Below are 25,661 nucleotides of genomic sequence, written 5' to 3' on the forward strand. Positions count from 1 at the left end.
CCAGAAGTGTGGTAGAGGGGGTTCTAAGACTGGAGGGAGAGGCGTTGGTCAGAGAGGTCGGGATAAAAGTGGGATAAGTCCAATTCGTCAGAGAAGGAGAACTATCATTAACAACCCATTAAGGGTCTGACATCAGAGAATTGTGTGGGAAATGGCAAGAGAGAACATTTTGGGACTGGATTTGCATATTTGCCTTTTAATTTAATAATTGTCTTTTTTTGTAATGCAGAGGTCTTTCAGTTCATTTATGGTCAGCCATTTCACTCCTGTGTATTTTTTTTTTATCAAATAAGATAGATGTGCTAATAGCAAGTAATAACATGTTCCGTGTTGTTGTTTTTTCCAAATCAATTATGTCAAATGATACACTTCTGCTATGCTGGAGTCCAAAAGAAAAAAAATGTTAATTGCTCAAGTAGCGAAAAAAAAATACCGGTGAAACATATTTATGTACTGTTAACAAAGAACTTGTGTTCTTCCCATTTATATGAATGTTACAATCTGTTCTTGAGTCCTGCAGCACAATTGAAAAAACAAAAAACCCTGACGTAGTAGAAGGGATGGTGGGAATTCAAATAATATGGAACTCCAGTGCCATCTATTGGTAACTTGCAAGAACTTTTGACAGCTCTCCATGATTGACACAAACCAAAGCCAAGTGATTAAATTAATTCTAATCTATCCACTACCAGTCAAAAGCTACATTTTTGACCCAAGGATTTATTGAGCATTGGTGAGGATTCCTCTCAACTTTGACATTGTACTGTATGTTAATACTAATGTTCAATGTAGCATATACAGAGTATATTTTCATCAAAACAATGTTTCCTATTGTTCCTATAATTTTGATAGTAATTTCAGTAGTTAAAATGTGTACTGGATTATTTTTTGGGGGATATAAAAGTAGAGCAGGCTGAATAAAAATGCACTTGACACTTTTCAGACATAGATTTGCTAAATTTATTGAAAAACGTCAATCACTTTTGTTACAATTCACAATTAAATGCTTCGTATCGGTCTATTACATAAAAATCTCAACATAACATGAAAATTTGTGATTGGAAGGTCACAAAATATGAACACATTCCAGGAATTAATACTCTTTTAAGGACCTGTATAATGAATTAAAAACAAAAGAGGTGACTTACAGCCACATGCTGCCTGCATGGCAAATGATTGATAAATACAGTACCTTCAGTCACACCGTCTATCTCTAGTTTTTTATCAAGATGTGATGATGATTTGAGAAAAAAAAAAGTAAGAGGCAAAATATTTCCAACAATTATTTGAATAATATTCTACTGTCAGGTCATAGTTTTAACAAATGACAAAGTGTTTTTTTTTAACAAGAAACTCACCCTTTAACTTTTGAAAATGATCTAATTGATTTATACAACAAATGCATTGAATTATAAACAGAAAAATTCTAGAAATGAGAAATCCAGCATACAGTATCAGTACTAAATGATCCCTTTTTCAAGCATTTAGAAACATTTTAGAATTACAAATCCTTTGTGTTTCTGTCCGGAATGTAAGAATAAAGTGTCATAGTGCTATATTTTACAAATGTTTGTGACAGAATTGAGAGGCATTTTATTGCTAAAGTCAAGACCCCATCCTCACTATTCTTATCAAATCTTCATCACAATGCCATTGCTAAAAATGCATATAGTTGTCAGTTTGTAAATGCTAAAAACTTTAACAAACATTCGATCAATTGTAGTGCTAGATGTGTTTCCTCTGGAATGTTAGCAAGTTTTTTCTGTGTTTTTTAAAAATAAATGGAATTCTATCTGTGCAATACGAGAACATTACATTTTTGCTTTACCCATTACAAGTGAAAGAACAAAAGTAAAAACCAAGAAACCACCAGCTAATTCATTGTTTTACCCTGTGTTAACCCGTATGACCATAACAGGCCTCATGGTAGGAAGTAGCATTGACAAGACTGAACATGTCTCTCCTGACAAAAGAAAGAAACTTCTTCAGAGGGCAGAGGGGATGACTGGAATTTCGCTCAATCGAGCTACAGAATTTGGTCTGACTTGTTACATCCTCTCCATTGTACAACACCCTGATAAAAATTCCTTTTGGCCTCTCACCTTTGCCAGCTTTCTGTTCCTGCTGTTGCTGAGTCCCTGCGGGGCTTTTCCACAATTCAAATACCAATCTTGCTGCAAAAGGTGGGAACTTGGCCTCCTCCAGTCCCAAGGCACTAAGCAAAGGTGCCACAGTTACGTCATGAGCTGAGGAAAGAGTCAACACCTCTTTGCCTCCCGCTCTTGGCGGCCGGCTACTCGCAGCAGCCTTGGCGACTCGTTCCATTTTGGTGGCGGTTCGGTTGAGGTAGGGGTACATTGCTAGGAGTGCATATTTACGATACAGTCCCACCCTTCTTCGATCTATTTCATCATTGAGCTGTTGTTGACGAATCACAGCAAATTGCGCCATTGTTAGACACTCCCCTGTGCTACCATCTTTCCTGGTAACGCATGGAAAAGAAAGACCGTGGCACAAGTGGCACAGCAAAGAGTCGATTGGATTTGCGGCTCGGAGGTTACGGGTCGGAATATCTAACGTGCGTGCCATGTCGACGTAAGTTCTTTCTAGTTCTCCATTGGCCACTCGGAGACGATATTGTCTCTTCTGCTCCTCTTCAAGATATCGGTTCCTGGCAGGGCAATCGCAAGCAGAGCCACAGAACAAGGTACTCCCCTGGTGATGTACAGTCAACTTCTTCCAATTGAAATCTGGGAGGAAACCATAGAGGAACGCCAGTCCACTCTGAAGTGTGCGGCTCTTTCCTGTGGTCTCCACCCATACCTGTTGAGGTGACCAGTCGGAGGGGACAAGGCTGTGAGGCTGGTAGGCTTGGCGAAGGAGTTTCCCATTACGTAGGTGCTGCACCACACCTGAAGTGAAGAATCCAGTACATACAAGTAAATGCATCAATCACAATTTCCCAAAATAAGATCATTCATTTACACAGCAAGAGCCTACCAGTTTGTGTGAGCTCTCCCATCTCACAACGATTGTGGTTGGGTAGACGAGGGATGGAGGTCAAAGGGGACTCCCAGTGTCCAAGGTTTCCCTTGCCCATATGACTTATGAAGGATCCCAGCAGAGGGTGTGACGGATTTCTGGCAAATATACAATACAAAGATGCGGTGCTCAGTTTCTAGTTGACTCAATGAAAATATTATCCACATTCCTATGCTGATGTATTTTTGAAGGTGTCAATACGATATGAGCTCTGACATTAAACTGTAAAATAAAAACAAAAAGCTTCACCAATTAACAATGAGCCAATTTTGAATGGTTTATTTTCAAGAATTGAAAATTGCTCTTAATAAACTGTGCACCTTTTGTCTCCGTATAAAAGGCATGAGAATATTTTTTCCCCATTCACCAGATGTTGCATACTACACAGTTGGGTGTCAATACTGCCAGTGACTAAGAGTAACATGATGTAACAGGATTTAAGAATGTGTTGCTTTAAGACTACATTTACGCACACAAACCGGTATGCTCGCAGAAATGCACAAACAAAAAGAGGAATGATGGCAGCAAGGGGAGCAGTTGCTTATCTGGTTTGAAAAATGATTGGAGATTACGTTTTGATTTAACCAATCTGTTGGAGCTGCAGCTCAAATCAGATTAAAAACACACAACTGCACACACAACTGTTACCATAGTAATCATAGGTCAGATCAAGGCCTTATCACTGGAAAAAAACAACAACAACTCTTTGTCATTCCTTTTACACCACAACGTTGCACTGAACTTTTGAGGTCATTATTGTATGTAATGTATTTCATGTGAATGGGTTGGGAACATATTTTATATGAATGGATTGGGAACATTGCAAAGGACAGTCGACAACATCAATTTAATAACCAATATTAGAATATAAACGATACATAAGACCATTCACTAACCTCATTGTGGGACTGAGAAACCTCATCCTGTACTCAAACTTAGTTCAGCATTTTATATGGCACTGCTTCCAACAAACCTAACTAACCTACACATTAATCCAATAGACAAAAACATGGCACTGTATCATCTGGGTCAGGTCAGTGATGGCATTAGTTAATGTGATTTTGAATCTCCTTACCCACAAAATCCATGTTTGCTGACTTGCTTAAGTTCAAGGACACACTAAAAATAATCAAATGGACATGTGCTCACCACTATGCCAGCTCTGAAGATTAAGCACAACACAATCATGATGCTGTTCACATACTGTGACAAACACTAAAAGTATTGGTGGGGAATGATTTCAGTGACTTAATGGTAGAGAGAAAAATATATTTCATTCCAATATGCACTATGTACTGTTTATATTCATAGTTTGGTGCAAGTGAGCCAGTTCGAGGCACCCTGTCAAGCTGAATCGCATGCTTTGCTTTAGTAACTGGAGTGTTCCTTGAATCATACTAGTGTCAACAATTTTGTTGCACATAACAAACACTGCAGGAGTATTTGTCTTGATGTTCGAGCATCAAACAAGAATTGGAGAAACTACACATACAATCGAAAAAAGTGTTACAAAACACACCCAGTGAAAAATTCATAAAAATCAACAGAACAAAAATATGTATATACTCTCCACTACATATTCTACATCTATTTACTTAATACACTGTAGGAGTTCAATTAATATAATCCAGACCACTAATGCTTTGCGATTAAGAGGATATTTCTCCACCATATGAATTTCAATTCTGCATAACATCAACATGTTGTATCCATATTGACATTTAAGACCGGACGAATGAATGAACAAATGAATGAACGAATGAACAAATGAATGAATGAATGCAAATAAAGAATATATAATGGTTAATTAAAAGGAGTGAACTAAAACAAAAAACCCTTGTGAGGATAAAGCAATGAATGAATGTATTTTGCATGAATGAATGGAATGGCAGTCAATATGAAACATGGCTGAGTACCTGCTAATGGACAAGGTGCAGTTGATGGCTGGGCGTTTGGTCTTGGGTATGGCGTAGAGAGGGTAACGGTCCCCATGGCGAATCATCACATGCACAGCCAGCAGCTTATAGTCTGCTGGACTGTGACCTGAAAATAAAAAATCGTTAAAATCACACAGCAAACCTCATCAAAGTGATGTAAGATTGCATAATTCTGGGTTGCTTTCTATTTTTGACAAGACTGCTCTTAAAACGTTGACCTATATTCTGTACACACGTCAATTGAGTAAAGTTTTTGAATTATTAAACAACCCATTCACCTGCAAAACATATAACTCAAAACATCCACCACTAAATTCCAAATTTAAGGGTTTTTTTTTTTAGAAAATGATGCCACCTGGGTGACAGATTAGCCTACAAGTGTGGCAGAATACCAATGAACTGGGTATCACAGAGAAACCAAACAAATCACAAATAAGCATGACAAAGGGATCACTGACTATTATCTCTCATCTAAAGATAGTTCCAGTTAGTGGTGAGTAATTCTTTTCATTGGTATCAAGGAAAAAGGTTGTCAAACTGGTAGTGTGAGCACCTTCCCAGGCTTGTTCAGTATGACTCGGGGTGTTGCAGTAGCCATAGGCTTCAGATATGGGGTTGGGTTTCTCGGTGTGGCGCACTGGAAAAACTCGCTTTCTGGTCTTGCCCTGAGGCACCCGAAAAGCAACATCAGCAGCGTGGAGAGGTCTCTCCTCCACAAGAGGAGTAATAGGGATTAGATTGACTGCAAAAAAAAAAAGGCACACAAAACAGTATAGACATGTCAATAATTAGGGGAAAATAAAGAAAATTTAAAACTACAAAAATATATTTGTCATAAATAAATGAGTAAATAAATAAAAAGAAATACAATAAATAAATAAATAAAATACCCATAGGAATTTACATGGCAAAATATGAGCAAATAAACACTATAGTGCAACCAGCAAGTTGCCTGGACACAAATGACCAGTGATCCCCGTGAGAAAATCCATTAGGTTCCAGAGGCATTGTATGAATTGGAAGACCCATTCAAAAGGACTGAATCAAAAGAAACTAAACTGGCCTGATGCCTTTTTCGCAAGACCAATGTCACAAAATAACAGAAAAACAAGTCCGAAAACAATTTCACGAGGCAGTGCTACAAATTATGCACTGCGAATAAAAATTTTAAAAATAAAAAATGCCATCTTCAGTGGTGCCATCAGAGAAAATAAAAACAGCACTATGACTAACTCTTGTGACTTTTAGGATTGCCCGTGTGTAATCGAATTTTTTGTGCGGTGTACATACCGTAAATGTACCGAGAGGTTCGCTACATAATGCAAAAGAAAATGATTCTTTGCTGATAACATTTGGGGTGTTGCAACATGCCTAGAGAAAATTCCAAAAATTCTAAACCATCATTTCAAGCCATGACATCAGAGGTGAGCCAAGCGGATAAAACTTTATATCCTAACCCAGATAATTTTATATCCAAATCATTAAATTATATTCCATTATTTTGATTTTGCTGAATATACACTCCTTGTCCACATACTATATATAATATACAGTATTCTACATACTACTGTCTACTTTGACTATTTGTGTGATACTTACAAAAGTTGAAGAGAATATTCAACATTCAGAGTTAGAGTTAACAACATTACAATTTCGATTTTAAGTTATTTGATGTCACTTTCAATGAAAATACAATGCATCTGATAAAAGTGTTATTTTTGCTCTTATTTTTAAATTAAACAATGAAGCCGCATAGCTATTCAGCCGATGAGTAATTGAGAAAATATTATCTGTATGTCTACTCAAACTTACCCATGATGAGAGAGAAGAGAAAGCGTGCTGCAACAGCGGAGAGCATTTTGTCGACTGCGCACAGACTTGAGGCCCAGTCACACACACTGCAGTCCATTCAGAACCACAGCCAGTCTCGCTCTTACATTCTGTGCCCCGTACTCTGTCACCCCCGCCCACCAATTGACACACGCCTGCCTGAGCTAAACAAAATTTGGAAACAGCTCTCTCCAGGCACATACACAAAAGGGCTTTTGTAAAAGACTGACACATATTATGGATAGATACAAATGAATTCGGAATAAAGCATAGCACAATCCCACACTCACAAAACTACACATTATGATAGTACTCTTTTTCCGTATTCTTTTTGTTGAATTATTTTTCTTTTACGTTTCGTCAGTCTTTCCTCAGTAATGTTGCGGAGCCGATGATTAATCGAAGCGACTATGCAACGTATTTTTGCCACATCCCTACCCAGCCAAAGCTGGTGTATGTCTGACAATGTGTTCACTTGTTCAAAACCAACTAATGATATTCAAATCACTTCATTTATGAGACACTTGCACTCTATTGATATCAGTACAAGAAAGTCTCACAACTGAACAGATGCATATTTTCTTCAGGATATCATATAACAGCTTCACACTGTTTGCTTTCCTAGGGCGGTGGCAACAGTCTCAATGTATGCTATTGCCGTTTCCTTGAATTCACTTTGGCTTAAAGGGATACGAGTCAATACCTACTGTTAATGTAACAGTGAACAATGACTATTGTGTACAAAAGGGCATTCCACATGTGATGCGAGCGAGTCCCCACATCTTCTCCAAGTATTTCAGAGCACCCAGAAATCTCATGGTAACAGGTATTTTTAGGATGTCCAGAGGGGACTTGACTTTGTTTTGGAATGAATGGGGTATCTTCAACAAGAGAACAAGAGGATATGTGGCTTCGAAGTAAAAATAAACACGGTACCTTTCTTCATGGGAAGACAACAGTAATAAATGAGCAACTTGTGGTCAATTCACTGTTATATTTTGTAAAATTGAAACGGTAGGCTATGAGAAAAAAAAAAAAAACTTTAATACAGGATTAAATGAAATCAGTGATGATGCATGTTAGGTAATATGAATCATTCAATGAAAGAGATGAAGCAAAAAATGGATGTCCTTCTGTTATTCTGCTATGACTAAGATTAGAATGGAAGAAAAGCAGGAAAACTATTCCACATTTCATTGGCTGTAACTGAAAATGTACTCATATGATGGATGTACTATGATTTTTAGCAAATTTACATATAGTAGAGTCTGATTAGTAAGTGCACTTACAGAACTGAACGGTGAAACTGATGATGGCCAGTGCTGCTCCACTCACCACCAACAGGAGGAAGAAGCAGTTACGAGCCAACATAGTGTCATGTGGACAGTCCACGTCCCTGTACGTCAGCCATGCAGCCTTCAGCCAGTACCTGCAGTCTGTAAAACATACAATTCAATGACTTAAAATAAATACTTAAATGACTTAAATAAGATACATAAGGAACAATCTTCAAGAAAGATCTAGAATGCAAAATGAATGTACCATTAAATTGACTTGTGTTTATGAGCCATGAGAATAACTACTTTTCAGACAGACAATTTTAAAAAATGCCATCTTGCTTCGCTTACCCAACACCGCATCATTATTTGTATTTTATTGTGCTCTTATATAGTTACTGTTGGGCACCAACATTAATGCCAACTAAAAATGTGCCAGCCATGAAAAGTCAAACAGCCACTGGACAGTTTGTATGTTTTATTTTACCCTTTACTTTCTGCACTTGATGAGTCTGCTAAATTATGGAGGCTGGTTCCATTTTTCTCCAACCTCAACAGCCACACAGGCATACTACAAATAGTCAGCACAAGGAAAATAGAAGGTTGGAAATGATGCTGACACAAGAGGGGGAGGAAAAAGTGCACTTAATGTAACCTTGCAAAAATGACTGCCATTAGTTGTTCTAAAGATAGCACAGGTCTCTCACTAAAGCACCATAAAATGATCCTTGCTTCTGACCAACCCTCTTCACTGACTGTGCATACAAACATGATGCTGGAATATGCATCATGTCATCATCCAGCACAACTAGGAGGTCTAACACAAAGTAATTTTACTTTACTGGCATAAACACTTTACTCCCACTTTTTCCAATGCATTTGAATGGCTGAATAGCGGAGATCCATAAGAAGTTACAGTGGAGCCTCGGTTTTCGAACGTCCCGGTTCTCGAACAATTCGGTATTCACACAAAGATAATCGAGATTTTTTTGCTTCGGATTTCAGACGAAATTCGGTTGTCGAACCTCACGAGATGAGCCGAGAGGATCCGCATGCCAACTGACTCCATTCGTTATGACATTCTCGCTACTCTGAGGATTGCATCAACTCTAATCAAGCCTCCAAATGAAGCAAGTGGGAGCAGTAAAGCCATCCCAAATTAAGCTCCCTGCGCACTGAGGTCCACTTAAATTTTGGAAGGTTAGGACATTAGGACTTTAAGAATATTTTCTAAATTTTAGCGACCGCTCTGTCACAATAATGCGACCAGCGCGGTGCAGTTGCGCGGTTAGTGACGCGCTACTGTTGCGCGTTCGGCGGAGCGCTGCAGTTGCGCGATCGGACAAAATTAAACTTCCTGCGCACTGAGGTCCACTTAAATTTTGGAAAGTACATCAGGACTTGAATAATAATTTCCACATTTCAGCGGCCGCTCTGTCACAATAATGCGACCAGCGCGGTGCAGTTGCGCGGTTAGTGACGCGCTACTGTTGCGCGTTCGGCGGAGCGCTGCAGTTGCGCGATCGGACAAAATTAAACTTCCTGCGCACTGAGGTCCACTTAAATTTTGGAAAGTACATCAGGACTGGAATAATAATTTCCACATTTCAGCGGCCGCTCTGTCACAATAATGCGACCAGCGCGGTGCAGTTGCGCGGTCAGCGACGCGCTACAGTTGCGCGTTCGGCGGTGCGCTACAGTTGCGCGATCGGACAAAAATACGCAAATGAAAAAATGACGGGGGTTTCTTTTTCTTTTTTTTTGCTTGGAACGGATTAAAATTATTTTCCATTATATGTAATGGGAAAACATGATACGGAATTCAACGATTCACTTCTCGAACAGCCTTCTGGAACGGATTGTGGTCAAAAACCGAGGCTCCACTGTATTTATTTGTGAATGTTTCCGTTTATCTTTATAAAACAGACTACTGAGCCTGTTAACTCAGTAGACTTTTTACAAAGGAGCTGTGCTTAAACGATTCAAACGAAGTTACGTGTTGGATTTTGCATTATAGTTATTTTTTGTTATCAGTGTGAATATTTGGGTCTATTCTGCACAATAACATATCAACACTATATGTGAGCAGTCACCATAAACTACCGTGGTCGATCCATTTTAAATCTCTTCGAAGCAAGCAACACCGGTATGTGCAAGAATGCCCAGATGATGTTGGTGCATCATTGACGTGTCCTGCGAAAACTGTTACTGTTAGCTTCTTAAACGAAATGCTAACGATCAAAAAACCATTGCACAACATCTTCCTACCTAAGTCATCAGCACTTACTAAGGAACAAATATCTTGTGTCTCCTGTTGACTTTTAACTTTGGGTGAAAGCCAGCCGCTCGCATTCGCGTTCAAAACTCCAAACGGGATGAGAATAATCGTTTTACATGCCACATATACAATGTGATCAGTGGAGAAGACAATCGAGCCCTATATAACGTTTGCACATCACAGGACAGAATAAAGGTATTAGCAGTTTACCTGCAGAAACTGGACCAGTTCCCTACGCAGCGCTTGGACTTTGTGCACCGTCTATTTTTCCGTCTACGACAAGCTGTGTGAAGTCACAGTTAAAAGGATGCTAATACGCTTTACTTCCGACCCACGCTTTCAAACGCATAGCAAAGCTCCCCAACGGTACAGTAGCAGTAGTACGCAGGAGTACCAAACAATAATGGTGTCATGTACTTAATAGTAATACTAGCAATAGATGCAATCTGTAGACCAGTTGCAACCTTCAACAATTTGAAGTTCATTTAGATTCAAGATTAGAGGTGTTTTTTTTGCAGTTTTTTTTAATTCACTTTCAACATTTGTTGTCATTGCAAAGAATAACTATCAGATGAAATTGTTCTGCAAGATATTTATTTCGCAATAGAAAACACTAATAAGACGTAAGTTCCATATTTTCCCTTTATGAACATTGGCAAGTCTGAAAAGAGAAGAAAAAAAATCTGCCTTGACGGATTAAGGAAACACTTATGTATTGACATATATTGTTCTTAATAGTCTAAGTAGAAATTGAATCCAGTTGTACAAGCTCTAAAGACCAAATATTATGCTTTTGTTTTGTAAGGTTGCTATCCGGCCGTTTTTTGCTCATTGTCCGTTTTATTCTAACCATGGCCTGGCAGCGGGTAAACGCAATAAACAATAAAGTTCAACCCAACTCCTCCATCTAGTGGAGCACTGAGAACAATGCACGTGATGCCTGTTCCTCTTGAAGTTCACCACCTTTACGTGGTCTTTTGTTATTTCTGCAACGCACTCCACTAGATGTTCCACCTCCTTTTCATATCCTTTTTACTCTTCTCATGATTATGATAGTATTATAATTAGTACTGTAGTGATGTGGATTGTGTGTCTGGCAGTGAAACCTTGTTTGTATTCGGGACAGGACTAGATAAGCAGAATTGCTTCAACCTTTTTGACAAGTCATGTAAAACAAAATTTGAAATGAAGTTGTAATAAGTGTGTTGTACTTGCCGAAATAAACAAAATCAAATAAAAAAGATTAGGACTGAGTCCCATAAATGTTGTTTGAGCCGCAATTTCAGCACTCGCTTCACAATATAGTAAAAAGTTGCTCCATTCCAACCATGACAACAAACATGATTTGCAAAAATAAGAAAATGAACGACACTACCAGTGGTCAATCTCAACAGTCAGTTTAATGTTGGATAGTTTCTGCTATTATGGAGGAACAAAATTAGGTCAGAGTTTTAAATGAAAAACCTGACACAAAGCCAAAAACCACATCGACTGCAGACAACTGCATGGTAACAGTGGCTCAGACTAACACATGGCATCTGCTAATCAATGTCACCCTTCCAGCAGCATGCCTATATGCTGTTGCATTTGTAATACAGTGGTTTCCTTTTTTCGGACCCGCTGAGCTTTTGCTAGTCTAACCAGAAAAACTCCAATACTCAGACAACCTTGTGTTTGTGCTACAAACCCTGTGTGTGTCTTTTTTGTCCACTTTCACCTCAATACAAATTCTTTGGTATTACATAACAAATATGTGCACATTTTATTGTAAATAACACACTAACGGAATACATTGGACATGCATTGTACTCTCTTCATATAGAATGAATTGATTCAGCACATTTAGTTGTGGATATAAAATCACACTGAGGTAAGGCAGCTGCCTCTTTTACAGTATTTGCTCGCTAGACACATAAGGCAAATAGTAGCACTGTGGTTAGGATTTCAAGTCTTAGGAAAAAACAGCATGGTATGGGAGGACAAAATCAGTAGGTCGGGGGGTCTAGGAAATAATTTAAATTTGTTGCACTGAAGTGGTGGGACACAACATATTTCTTTCCCAGAGGTCAAATTCCCTGGCCCGTGTCCACAGGCAGAAACTTTCTGAAACAGTCTTGAAGTCATCTCTTAATTTAAAAAAAGAAATCAGTAGTGTGCGTCTGTAATTATTGATGATTGAATGAGGCATGCCACAGGAAGCCAGAGGCCTTTGGTCAGTCATTGTCTTCAGATGACTCCTTTCACGCAGTAATTTCTGAAGGAATGGCAGTCATATGAGCTGATCTGTGAACGTGCAACCATTTATTCGAATCTTTTCGGGAATAGAAGTCATGGGACTGGCTGAGACAGGGTGATTAGAAATAGTATGCATTTGCGCATGAGTGGGTGAATGCACCTTTGTTACCATGTGACTTCTTTCACTCAATTTTATCAGTGTATGGCTCCACCTGAAAAATCTTTCTCAGACCTGGTTGCCAAGATGATAAAAAATTCAAAGAGTAATCAATAGAACACAGACCTCCAACAGTCCCAAACATGTTCATCTAACTTGTAACATGTCACTTGTTACATGCAGTGTGTTTCTACCAACATGGCAAAGATCCTACTCAATGGCTTTGGCTCTTTAGCATTCCTGTTTTTATTGTTGGAAATAACCTGGATAGTTCAGCAGATCATCATGGATCACGTGCAAAAGCTCACATCGCTCGCAAAACAATTAACCGATGTGTTAAAGCTAAATTATTTTCTGCCCCCTTAATGCATTGCCCCTTTAGCTTTGGGAAATTACTGCAAGTCAAGTGCAATGGCTGAGGCCTAGCTAACAAAATAAAAATTTTGCATTAAAAAAATATAACAAAAGATTTCACATACATGAGCGAGTGTACATTTAAGTTGCAGTGCTTGATTTTGTGATTGTTTGGGAAAGCAAAGTGCAACAAAAGTGAACTTCTGTTTTATACTTGTACACTGTCTGTTTGGCTGTCTTCCATAACGTCTCATAAGTCACATGTGCTGGGAACATGAACCGAATGCCCGGTGGAAAACAAAAAAGTTAAATTTTATCTACTCATTTTTATCTTGGATTACACAGTCTATGTATAACAACACAAACAAACAAAGATAAAGCATACACTTCATTAGCACTGAATGATTTAAACTAAAATAATATACTGCAAAAATATAATATGGAAATATTTTAAAAAGAAAGCTATTCTTTAGCCCATTATTGTCAAACAAAGTTTGATCATTGACACTAAAGAATGTTGACCGACCCCATGTTCCAGAATAAAGCTTTCAAATATGTAGCTTACTGGTCTCTATTGTTTCTCAGAAGAAAACAGTATTCCAAGATTTACTGCTTGCATAACTCATGATAAATGGTGAAACTTTGTTAATTGTCTGTACTAAGAAATAATCTATCAGGAATATTTTGTAGAGTTTGTGTGTTTATAGTTTGGCAACATCACATCCTAATGTGGTTGATAAACAGCTACACTGTCTTTGCACTAAAAGAGAAAGATTAAATATAGGCTGCACTTGAAATCTACATTTGTGCAAAAATACGCAGGCTACAATACTTGCTTATATTTGATAATTTATATAGCGGCAATATAGGTTGATTTAGTGTCACTTCAAAACAAATGTGAGATAAGGTTGAAAACAGTGTGGTGTCTATTTTTGATAGCATAATGAAAATACATCATGGTATATTTTGTTATGTGATTAAAAAATTGCCTATTTTGCGAAAGTTTTTTTTTGTATTGCCCATATTTTTTTTGTTTTGTTTTGTGTTCAGATTATTATTATTTTTTTTTTACCAGAATCATGAATATTGCTGTCTAATCTATGAAAACACTTCACGACCATAATTAACCACACAAACTATATTTTGCATCATACCTTTTACGTCTTTGTCTGTTTGTGTTCACGGGGCAACCAAAAACTCCCAAAGAATGTTTGCTCTCAAAGTTCAAAATACCATTTTATTTGACCATTTCCAGAAATACACCTACATGGAAAAACTGTGGATGTATGTCTGTACAGCTCAGAAAAGCAGACTAACAGAACAAAAACACTCAGCCAAGTTCACACGTGTTGCAATGTTTTGCAATTTTTTTGCAGTATGAAATTTTTTTATTTGAATACATCTCAGAATACAGAACACCATCAAGAACATATATGGAGAGACAGTATTTTGCTTTCAAAAAAGAATTCCCAGGGGCGAAGTAAAAAAAAAAAAAAGTCATAGTGGTGGAGATATTGCTGACAAGGGGAAAGTGTATGTTTTTGGTTGCTTCTTGGTTATAATGTGGTCCCTTGGACAAAACCAGTTGAAAACCCTTGTTCTACAAGACAAGAAGATATCAAACGGTGACCCCTTGGAGACCCTTTTTGCTGTCTTACAGTCAGTCAGACACTACTTGATGCAACTGCAGCACATGATCCTGCGATTTAATAGGCTGCTGCCATATTTAAATTGGGTGCGTAAGGATTTGTTTCTCATGCCCAAATTGGAAAACCTCGTTATGTCTACAGGGTTGAGAGTTACAGTTCACCTCTGTTACATGTGCACATGGTTACAGAAGTGCTTAGAACCTTTGTATGCTTTACAAACATATTAATTCTACATATTGTGGGTAAAGTGTTTTATATATGTTACAATCTTCTAATTGCTTTACTGACACAATGCACATCTTACTACATGCAAAACTTGGTATTGGTAAAAAAAAAAAAACAACCTCGAGAGTAAAAACAACACATTTTAATTCCAAGCTTTTATTTTGGTATTTCGAAAATAAATGATGCAACATAAATTTTGTGATAAGGGAATGCAATTGATAAAAAAAAAATGGTAAGGCCACCTTGTAGTACTAGTTAACCCTTCAATAAGGCAAGATTACGTTATAAGTATTTCTCTTGTAGTTGAAACATAGATCCAGCCGTACCGTGCCGCGCATTTTCTGGCATCTTACCAGTTTACCTACAAAATAAAAGCACTTTCACGTGAAGAAAAGGCGATGGGCGGGGCTACAGAAGCCCTTAACCAATCACAGCTTTTGTATTGGTTTTTCATTCACCTACAAGCAGTCGACTTCCTTCATGGGTGTCAGACAAGCCTGTTGGGTGTGCATCGATTGTTGTCCCGCGCGAGAGGCAAGAACTCACCAGAACCACATTGCGCATGATACAACGAATGATGAACTATACTGCTTATAAAAGTGGCGACGCTGACCTGTCGCTCTGAAAAGGATTTTCCCACCGGAAGACAGTGCTAGCGTTGCAAGCTGGCTAGCAAAGGGGAGCAACTGCATGCCGTCGTTTTTCCCCAGCCACTGACTGACTGACCTCTACAACAACACACAGACGTGCTTGCTGAGTATTGTTAGTATTGGCCTGTCTCTTCAGCCCGACTCCCAGTTGTCTCTTATATGATTGCCAGTTGACGGTTCCCGAATATGAGACACAATGAGTCAAAGAGATACACTAGTTCATCTGTTTGCAGGAGGGTGAGTAGAATATATTCTCATGTCATTTACAGCGAGAGCTAGCGCTAGCTCCATGCCATCGTCTGTCGTCACTCGATCTCGCCGATCCAAAACAGTCGGGGGGGCTCAAATGATGTGGTTCACTTGCTTTGCGGTGCTCCGTTCACCTTAGGTCAACTTGCTTCTCTCGACCATATTCGCGTAAGCCTTACGTATCAATGACATGTCAATGTTTCAGTGAAACGTCAGGCAGAGGTAGACGTATGAGGGCGAGCGCCCTCGCTGATCATTTCAAATCTGAGGTGAAATTCTAAATCAAAGTTTGTGACGTTTATTTTTGTTGTGTTTGACCTAGGCTCTCACCAGATGCTAAAAGTAAAATAAAAAAAATGCATCGGTATGCGACTGATACATGCACCGCCACGCCATTCTTTTCAATAGAAACGAACAAATGCGGAATTTCCCGTCATATTTCTTTAAATGTACTTATTTCTTGAAAACGAGGGCGTGACTATGCATGCATTTGTGCACAGTATTTTCCAACCTTGCTCCCCCCCAATGTTGCACATCCAAATGATCTTTTTTCACTAATTTACTTTATTCTCTGAGGTTCGTACAACTTTGTTGACATTTCTTATCTTTGATGTTGTAAATGATCCCCTGACTAAAGATAACCGCACGTTCTCTATTAAGGTATGACCTGACCCAATAGTGTTATTAGATTTGCATAGTATCTTTTCAGATATTTTTCTTTTATATTGTCGGTTTGAATAACATGGCATAAATAGATTGTTCCAATTTTTTCATGGAAATATAATTTCCAAATTTTTAATCGATTCCGCTCCTTTTCTTCAATGGGTCATAAGACCAAACTTGTCCAAAGCAAGTTTTTAGATTTGTTATCCTCTGTTTTAGCTTGTTTGTTGTCCCATAACCTCATATAAGATATGTCCATTTTGTTAAAACATTATGAGTGAATTGTCAGTGTGTAGATGACACCACTCTCGAGCTTGTCAACAAGACAAAAGGTATCTGCTGCTGTTTGCACGTCCCTAAACCTATAATGCCACCATTTGATTGAATGTGACGACGAATAGAAGCTTGTTATTTCACACGAAACACAAAACATTCCGATTCTCTCGTTTTGGCTTGCCTACATGCTACAGATCGTTAGAATGCCACAAAGACACTGGTGACATTATACAACGTTGTTAGATTGCTTTGTGAATGGCAGGTTACCAGTCCAGGTTGGGCCATGTCTTTCTCGTAAAGTCACCTGGGATAGGCTACAACTAGGGCTGTGACTACAAAATATGTAAGCGTTATGCCATCGCATAATGGAGTAAAAATAGATTTTGCATTAAAATGTATTGCACTTTTGTGAGGATAAGTGGTTAGGAAGTTGAAGAAGACAAAGATAGTTTGTTGCAATCATTTTTTCCCCAGTTACTTTTTTTTATTAACTTAATTATTGTTTATTTGACACTGGCTAATGATTGGACAAAACCAAGGAAACAATAATTAAGCAATATCACCCAAGAGGTAGTGATATTGTACTTGGTAAGCGAGCTACTTAGTGTGAAGGGCTACTAGTTTCCTAAACACTTCGGCACTTATGAATTTGGTCCATATATAAGGCGCACTGTCGGCCTTTGAGAAAATTTTTGGTTTTTAGGTTCGCCTTATAGTCCGGAAAATACGGTACTTTTTGGCTGCTAATATGTTAGAATATAGGCAAAAATGTGTAGGCACAGTAAAAGCTGTTGTTTGTAAATGAATGGATGAACAAAAGATACGTCTGCTTTCAGTGAGGACTTCATAAAATAGAGAATAATTCTTTTGAGAGGCGGAAATCAGAAGATTTGGACTTTTTTCTTTTACCAGATGTGGTGGCACCGTAGGAGCCATATTGACTTGCCCACTGGAAGTAGTGAAGACACGTCTGCAGTCATCATCCATCAGTCTCTATGTTTCTGAGGTTCATCTGAGTACTGTCAATGGGGCCAGTGTGGCTCGGATGTCTCCACCAGGTCCCCTGGACTGCCTCAAGTGAGTTCTCATTCATCAGCTCTGTTGCATTTCTTGTACAATACAATCCATCATGCATTTTGCTGTCAAGGAAGCTTGGCTCCAGTTGATGCTTGCTCATCCAAATCTTGGTCAGTCCAACAAGGCCAATATATCACCCATGTTTGGAAAACATCACAAACGTGTGTTAAATTTTGGAATGATGCCATATGGCATTTTTTTTGGCACAATAGAAAAGGAAAGAATTCCAAAATGAGAAGCAGTGTGTTACAGCCCATGTGACAACACATTCATTATTGTGAACTCGTCAAAAATGTCTATCATTGTTTTGATACTTAATCGGCTTAAACCTTTTATCAGGGAATCAAATGCCATTGATATTTGCACTATTAATGTCCATACAAACTGCCTAATAGAATGAAGGAAAATGAATTTGGAGTGGTGTGTTGCTTTAAGTGAAATACGTACAGCGCATCATACTGCTTCTAAAGTTAGATGCAGCACAAGTATAACGTTTTAAATAAAGCTTAGATGGTTTCGTGTTCCATCGCTCCTTTGCCAAGATGCCAACTTCTGAAGTGGATTTGTGGCTTGAATTCCACGTGCAAAGCCTTCCACGAGCCACTTGAATCTTAGTCAAAATGCATGGATGATAAATAGATTTTTACTGCGTATTATGATTTTTTTTATGAATTACTTGTTCGTCGTTTACGCAACCAGTTCTTTTAAGAATGAAGAACGCATACTTTCATATGGTAAAATGTTACTGACAACAGCGAGCATGGCAATACCTACATAGTTTTATAAGACCAATAGGAATGTTGTACAACCTGACTAAGTCTTCTTCAGTGAAAAGTTGTAATGTTAAATATTAGTGCAATCTTGTCACATTTTTTCTTCTATGTCCGTTTTCAGATTAATTATAGAGAAGGAAGGACCTCGGTCACTCTTCAGAGGCTTGGGACCAAACCTGGTGGGTGTGGCACCTTCCAGGTGGGTTGATCACAACATATCTCTTTCCTTACATTAGCAACTCTGAGCTGGAATCTCTAGCCACCTCACCGTTCATTATAACGTAGAGAGCCACGGTTTCATTCCGTCACTATCATCCATGAGATTATTGATCTTGAATCCATTATTTTTTCTTCCTCGCTACTACACTATCTTCTTTCCTCATTAGATTTAATGTAAATGCAATTAATCCACTCCAGCCCGATTAAAAAAAAAAAAAAAAAGTGTCTTATTGTCCGTAAAATACGGTAATACCAATATAGCTTCTATATACCATATATACATGGAACAGTGACAAATCCTAAATCAGTATTGCTGTATTGTCTGTGTTTTGCTCCACCATTCACTATCTGGTGTATGGCGTTTTGTTCTGTCAAAATTAAATTCAGATTCTCAGGCAAAGAAAGCTTTATTTTTTCCGAAGCACAATGTATAAACATCTATTTGAGAGAGAAGGAGGAATAGAAAGAGACAGAGGAGCCTCGATAAAAGTCTTTTGATGCCACAGCAGGTGTCAGTGAGAGTCGGTATTTATCATCATTAGTGTGCTCATGATAGGAGTAAAGTGGTGGCTAATGACAGGAGCCTGCAGGTTCCTTTGCTAAGCATTTCAAGAGTGTTTATTGGCATTACTCAACTGTGCAGTGGCCTGTGATCTAACTGGGCTAGGAAAGAGTTAAATAATTAAATACATGCTCTACTACAGTTGGCCAGGACTTTTTCCGTTTTGTAAAAACTGCTTGTTGGTCTAGTTTAGCAGCCAAGAATCTGACTGCAATCAACCCTTAGGTAAAACTAGATCAGAGAGAGACAGCTAAATCCTCTTCTTAATCTTTCAAATAAATTTGCTAACTGCTGCATGCAAATAGTGGCGTCTCTGGGGTGTTTGCCCACTCAATTACATTTGAAATTCACGTTTTTTTTTTTTTTTTTTTTTTGCCAATGCCTTACCAGTGCTTAAGAATTTTTGCTGCATTGTGCTGCAATAGTTCAGGAAATATACATGACAATTTTGCCAAATCTGGCATGCGTGTTCTTGTCGGCAGCACTGTTTTCTGAAAACTGGAAGCTGAACTGCGGAAGAGTTAAGTTTAGTTCAACAGCATCGCTTGATGGGTGGCATTACTTAACAGTAGTTTTTATATTCAGGTTTTTCCAGCAACAACAAACCGCGAATGACGTTTACCACCAAAAGGGTGGGAAGGTCTCAGTTAGGATCACCTGAAGCAGTTTACCTTTGTGCCGTCACCAATTTGCCTTCCAATGTTGTTCAGCAGATTAGGGTAATGTGCGCATGCGGGTTGTTTCCCTTGAGTAAATGCACCGAATGATATTGGATGGGGGTAATATGAATGACATGTATGTAGATGTCAGAAAGTGGGCACTTGTTAATTTAAGCGTATTTGTCATCGTTGGAGGCACAATCTTGAATGAGACTAATAATACGTTTTACACAGAATAATGGCATAAAAAATATTTTGCTTCCTAGTGATGCTAACCTTTGTGATTTGTGTCAACAGAGCCATCTACTTTGCTGCTTACTCCACAGCCAAAGAGAAACTGAACAGTGTATTGGAACCTGACTCCACACAGGTTCACATGGTATCAGCTGGAATGGCAGGTATATGCGCAAGCTCTCTTATCCCCACTTTGTAATGTTTAATCTACAATACTTCAACCCAGTGACCTTTTCCGGACGACTGTATGCATCAAAAAAGAATGCGGAGAAATGCCGTGCCACGGATTGTCCATATGTTTGTTCGAGAAATCACTGAATGCCAACACTGCTTGTTTCTGATATTTAACTGCCAACTCTTTTTCATGCTGGACGTGTGTAGGCAATCTTCGATGTACGACTGTAAAATGCCACAAAATCTTGCATTATTCACTCAAGATGACTTAAGGCAATGTTTAAGCTGTGTTTGTGTTTACACTTGACACATATTTGTTAGAGTAAGTAAAGTAATGCAAATGTATTTAACATTCGTTCAACGACACCAGGAAAATGGATTTTTTGGGCTTCAAATATTTAAATGAAAGTCATTTTATTAACTAATTGTGACTTCAGCACGAGGAGAATATATATATTCTCGTTGAAGGTGTTTCGCTGAGACTGCATGTTTATTTGAACAAAGTTAAGCCACACTTTTGATCGGCGACCGTACGCAACCGCACGAGCATGAGGAACCTCTTTGGTAGCTGGGTGGCTTCGGGTCAGTAGACAAAGATTCTGTAGACAAGGTTCATAAGAACTGTTATTCTGCGTAGGAATGGTTACATTTCTCATTTGAACTTGCTCCAAGTTACTGCTAATTTTTACTGGTACTATGATCATTTTCTTTGTCCTTGTTTTTGATTTTGTTTTAATTTAACATTTATTTTTCAAAATATAAACTTTGACAAATAAATGAGCATGGATTTAAAACAATTAAGCCAAAGTGGCTTGAGTAAAAATAACACTAAAAGCATAGCTATAAAAAACTACAAGTAATAAAGTGTATAGACTTTATCTCTGCTGTAGATAACTTCATCAAGTTTATTTTAAGTTTATTAATTTCAAGTTTATTTTATTTTTATACAGTTTATTTTAATGTGTTTCGAGTAAACCTTTTTGGGGAAAATGTAAACCACGCGTCAGTAACCCTTATTGTCATGTTTTTATGACCTACTTCGTATAGATGCAATTTACTTATTGCCCTTATTGTCATGTTTTTATGACCTACTTTGTATAGATGCAATTTAAACAGTGCATCATAAAACACAACAAGAAAAAAAGATCCCCTTTCAAATAGAGTACACGTTTTTCTGTGACCCGTATTTCAAGAAACGTTATCTACCCCTTTGCAGCTGTGATCCAGCCGGGAAGGCACAACTTTACAATGTGGGTCATTCAAGCTGCTGGAGCTGCAGTCTGAAAGTCATCTGTCTGTGTAAAGCTAAATCTCACAGGTACACTACAGTGCCATTTTTAGCACAGTATGACTCAGACCTTTGCAGTCAAGGTCAGCATTAGTCACACAGACTCTCCTGTGCAGAGCTATCCAAGTGGGCTGCAGTGACTGGTGATAGGGTGATGTCCATCCACTCTTTTTTTTCTAGACCCAGTCCCACCTAACCCTGAGGTCGGGTGATTTTTTTTTTAACAGGCAATTACCTCTATTGCCGGTAATTTTTTAAAAATGAAGCCAAATACTGTCAAGTTTTTATGTCTTTGCTAAAACCAATTTTCACGTCTTTCAAAAGAATTAGTCGGAAGTTGTTTTCTGGCAGATTATTTGGTCACTAGCTGCATATTATCTTAGTTTCTTGTAATCTAAAGCATTGTGTTTTTCCCCTCTTTCTGTAGGTTTTACAGCCATTACAGCAACCAATCCAATATGGCTTATAAAGACTCGTCTACAGCTGGATGCCAGGTGAAATGTCAATCAACATTGTGATGCCACAGCTAGACTGACCTTTTTATCTTGTGAAGAAAAAAAAATGTTGTTGGCTTTTAACCATAAGAAACATCACCTATCCCAGAATTCAAAGGGAAGGGAATAAAATAAATTGAGGATCTACTGTACTCAACATGTATGTACACAGTAATGAGTACACCACCCCCTTTGAGTTCTATTCTATCTATTTGGCCCCAAACACAAGACACTACTTTGACATTTTGATACAGTAATCTGAGTCACTGGTTAAATCCTTGGAAATTTAACCATGCCATTAAACCATTTTTATTTCTTTGCCAGTTCTGCTTGTCTTTTTTTTCTTCACGTTTTTTCTTGCTCGCCCAAGTGGCGGTCAGACATCTTGGAGTTATTCTCTCTTTTTTATTTTTGTTTTAATTTCAGAAATCGAGGGGAGCACAGGATGAGTGCATTTGAATGCGTGCGCCGGGTGTATCAGTCAGATGGCCTGCGAGGCTTTTACAGGGGCATGTCAGCATCTTATGCTGGCATCTCAGAGACTGTGATCCACTTTATGATCTATGAAAACATCAAGCGGCGGCTCTTAGAGGCCAAAGCCCCCCAGAACATGGACGAACAAGAGGAGGTATCTAAGGATGCGTCAGACTTTGTGGGGATGATGCTTGCTGCTGCCACCTCCAAGACATGTGCCACATCTATCGCTTATCCTCATGGTGAGCGTGATTCGAATAAAAATCGCCATAGATTTGTCTCTTGTTTTTTTTCAATCTGTCCTTTCTGTTTGCAGAAGTGATCCGCACACGACTACGTGAGGAAGGTACCAGATACCGCTCCTTCTTCCATACTTTAACGACAGTTCCTAAAGAGGAGGGTTTTCGCGCTCTGTACCGCGGCCTCACCACCCACTTGGTACGGCAGATCCCCAACACCGCCATCATGATGTGCACCTATGAGATGGTGGTCTACATCCTGAGTGGTTAATGGCTTCACTCCTTTACTATAACTCGACCCTTGTAATCCGGCCCTTGTTCAGTGTTGGAGAGACGATAGAACATGAAAAACCTGCTGAGAAGCTACAACATGCGCACGTGATGACAGAGGCAGCATCTCAATGTTGTCTGATGATTTTAAGTGACAGGTTTTGTTTTATTACCAAAGGCACAAGGACGTTTGAATGGAACCCATGCTGATTTGGGGTGTTGAGGTCCAAACTAGCTCTATCTCATTCAGAACTATTCATACTACTCCCATCCCCGCAATACTAATTTTGAAAATTGTAGTTGCACTTAAGTAATAATGCCTCTGACTTGTACTTAAAAGTCCACATCTCAGATCTGTTTGTTGTGCTGCCAAATTTGTAATGAAGCAATTTTGAGTGAAATGTAGATGGAGGGGAATGTGCCTTGTGTAAAAACAAGATGTGATTTAGGACACACGTGTGCTTGCTGGACGGATGTGAAGCTCTGGTTAACAGAACTCTCCACAATGTGAAGTAATTTTATTGCACAAAGGTATTGTGGAATTTCAGGCACTTAGAGAAACTTAGATTTCGTCGTATACAGGACAGTCAACTTGGGTTTTGCAACGACCTAACCCCAGGGGTGTCCAAACTCGGTACTTGAGGGTCGCTGTCCTGCCTGTTTCAAATGATCAGGATTGTCATGAAGCTTCTTCAGAGCTTGCTGATGAGTTGATCGTTTGAATAGGTGTGTTGTAGCAGAAAGACATAGAAAAAAGGCAGGTCAGTGACCCTCCAGGACTGGAGCTGGACATGCCTGACCTAACCCTTCTGCTCTTGCTTTTTATGCATTTAGAATGATCTCATCCTCACATAAAACCAGAAGGAGATTAACTGTTATATCTTGACTTACAGTACAGGAGTAATAATATCACATAGTTTGGCCTGCTTTAGATCTACTGGAATGTAAATACATATGCAGGTTTAAGGAAGCAAAACACTGAAACATGTTTAATAGTTGTGAAATAAATAGTTTTAACATTGTAATATTGATATATAATAAATATTTGCTTAAATAATATAATTCTATTTGTCTGACTGGTAAGGCAAATGAAACCATCTATTCATCTGTATTGAAGAGACCATTGTTGTGAAAATCTGATCTCTCCAATACCTACCTGTACTTATGGTGTCTCACAATCTTTTGGGGGAATTTTTATTCCCTTTTCTCATTTAGAAAATCCATATTTGGTGTTCAGAACAATCCTGTTTTGCCCTGGAATTTGGGTGTTGATGAATTTGAATAATATGACTGTCTTAAACGCACAATAATAAATACCCATTATAATTGCTGAAGTTTTTTTTCCATATACAGTTTACTTAGTTGTTCATTGCTGCTTATACAGTATATATTTTAAACAGTATTTGTTACCAAATAACGATTAAGATGAATACTAAATTATTAACCTATTCTATTACGTCACTGGCTTTTGTCCTTGGATCAAATTGACAATGCTTACAACAAGTAAATCTAATTTCAATTTTTGCTGTGATTGGTCACTTTAATTTAGCTCAAACTGGCTACATGTCGAAACATTTTTATCTGCCCAGCTTTAGTGGAAGGGTGGTTTTGGCTGGACATTTAAATTGCTTAACCCCTAACCTGTACTTTGGATTGTGGAAATCACCCAGCTATGTGACCCTCTGTCAAATGCTGTGAATAGTGCATTAGCTTATTCTCCTTGTAAGCGTTTCTGCAGACACTTAACATCAATGCGCACAAGTTGGGTGACCAAGCTCGCTCTGCTTGAATTGGGTTTAAAGTTTGTCAGTCAGATAGATGGGCTATTGTCGGTTGGTTGAGTTAATTTTACCAAACCTTAAAAAGGTGGTTGACTCATCCCCCAAAAATATGTTGAATGCTGTCAGAAAATCACAATTAAACAAATATTGTATTTACTTTCAGCAAAATTAACTTGAACTGGAAATATATGAATACAACTTAAGTATGCATCTTTTTCAACTATATTGTACAGCATGTCTGCCTGCTGTTCATACAGTCTTCCTTTCATCCAATGGTTATTGTTTTACACATGTTTGCATTGTATGCTTGTGAGTGTATGTGTTGTGTGTGTTTGCCTAAATGACAGTCTGTCATTCAGTCATGTCTCGAGCGCAAGAAACTAGGAATTATGTATGCACTCAGTAAAGGAACTGCAGGTTTATATCTTTTTAAATAAATTGTTGCCTTTCTCCTGCTGACCTTTTTCCATGTTGTAGTTGATGTTGTTGATGAGCCTACTTTAAGTGTGGCTCTATCTATGCATTGTCATAACTTGTTTTGTTGAATATGTGAGTCAATAAACTCGAGAGTGCAACTCATGCTGTATTCACGGGG

General features: G+C 38.4%; 2 protein-coding genes across 4 annotated transcripts; one reads left to right on the forward strand and one right to left on the reverse strand.

The window, feature by feature from the left end:
* Window positions 1–946: 946 nt before the first annotated feature.
* Window positions 947–10,657, reverse strand: pxylp1 (2-phosphoxylose phosphatase 1). Of its 2 annotated transcripts, XM_085917276.1 has the most exons (6): window positions 10,575–10,657; window positions 8,099–8,245; window positions 5,533–5,721; window positions 4,959–5,085; window positions 3,001–3,140; window positions 947–2,912 (listed from the first exon to the last, which is right to left on the reverse strand). In XM_085917276.1, exons 2-6 carry the CDS (start codon window positions 8,178–8,180, stop codon window positions 1,897–1,899), a joined length of 1,554 nt encoding a protein of 517 aa, XP_085773402.1. In that variant the 5' UTR covers window positions 8,181–8,245; window positions 10,575–10,657; the 3' UTR covers window positions 947–1,896. The 2 variants fall into 2 exon arrangements, with proteins under 2 accessions (XP_085773402.1, XP_085773401.1); XM_085917275.1 differs by lacking the exons at window positions 8,099–8,245; window positions 10,575–10,657 and adding an exon at window positions 6,792–7,552.
* A 4,781-nt stretch (window positions 10,658–15,438) lies between these two features.
* On the forward strand, window positions 15,439–25,633 carry LOC147054520 (solute carrier family 25 member 36-A). 2 transcript variants are annotated; one of them, XM_085916939.1, is made up of 7 exons: window positions 15,439–15,871; window positions 17,735–17,899; window positions 18,794–18,871; window positions 20,410–20,510; window positions 22,236–22,302; window positions 22,729–23,018; window positions 23,093–25,633. In XM_085916939.1, the coding sequence occupies exons 1-7, from the start codon at window positions 15,831–15,833 to the stop codon at window positions 23,284–23,286; spliced, it is 936 nt and encodes a 311-aa protein (XP_085773065.1). In that variant the 5' UTR covers window positions 15,439–15,830; the 3' UTR covers window positions 23,287–25,633. The 2 variants fall into 2 exon arrangements, with proteins under 2 accessions (XP_085773065.1, XP_085773066.1); XM_085916940.1 differs by lacking the exon at window positions 15,439–15,871 and adding an exon at window positions 16,268–16,459.
* The last annotated feature ends 28 nt before the right edge of the window (window positions 25,634–25,661 follow it).

The sequence above is a fragment of the Syngnathus leptorhynchus genome, chromosome 7 (assembly GCF_054491065.1).
Source record: "Syngnathus leptorhynchus isolate UIUO chromosome 7, UIUO_Slep, whole genome shotgun sequence".
Taxonomy (NCBI): domain Eukaryota; kingdom Metazoa; phylum Chordata; class Actinopteri; order Syngnathiformes; family Syngnathidae; genus Syngnathus; species Syngnathus leptorhynchus.

What these genes read in the sequence shown, in the direction of transcription:
- LOC147054520 (XM_085916939.1), top strand. Translation starts at nt 15,831, where the DNA reads ATGAGTCAAAGAGATACACTAGTTCATCTGTTTGCAGGAGG. An exon ending in GTGGGTGTGGCACCTTCCAG is followed by an intron (nt 18,872 to 20,409) that starts GTGGGTTGATCA and finishes TTGTGTCAACAG; the next exon opens with AGCCATCTACTTTGCTGCTT. An exon ending in GGTATCAGCTGGAATGGCAG is followed by an intron (nt 20,511 to 22,235) that starts GTATATGCGCAA and finishes CTCTTTCTGTAG; the next exon opens with GTTTTACAGCCATTACAGCA.
- pxylp1 (XM_085917275.1), bottom strand. Translation starts at nt 6,888, where the DNA reads ATGGACTGCAGTGTGTGTGACTGGGCCTCAAGTCTGTGCGCAGTCGAC. An exon ending in TACTGAACAAGCCTGGGAAG is followed by an intron (nt 5,086 to 5,532) that starts GTGCTCACACTA and finishes TTTTATTTTCAG; the next exon opens with GTCACAGTCCAGCAGACTAT. An exon ending in TGCACCTTGTCCATTAGCAG is followed by an intron (nt 3,141 to 4,958) that starts GTACTCAGCCAT and finishes TATATTTGCCAG; the next exon opens with AAATCCGTCACACCCTCTGC.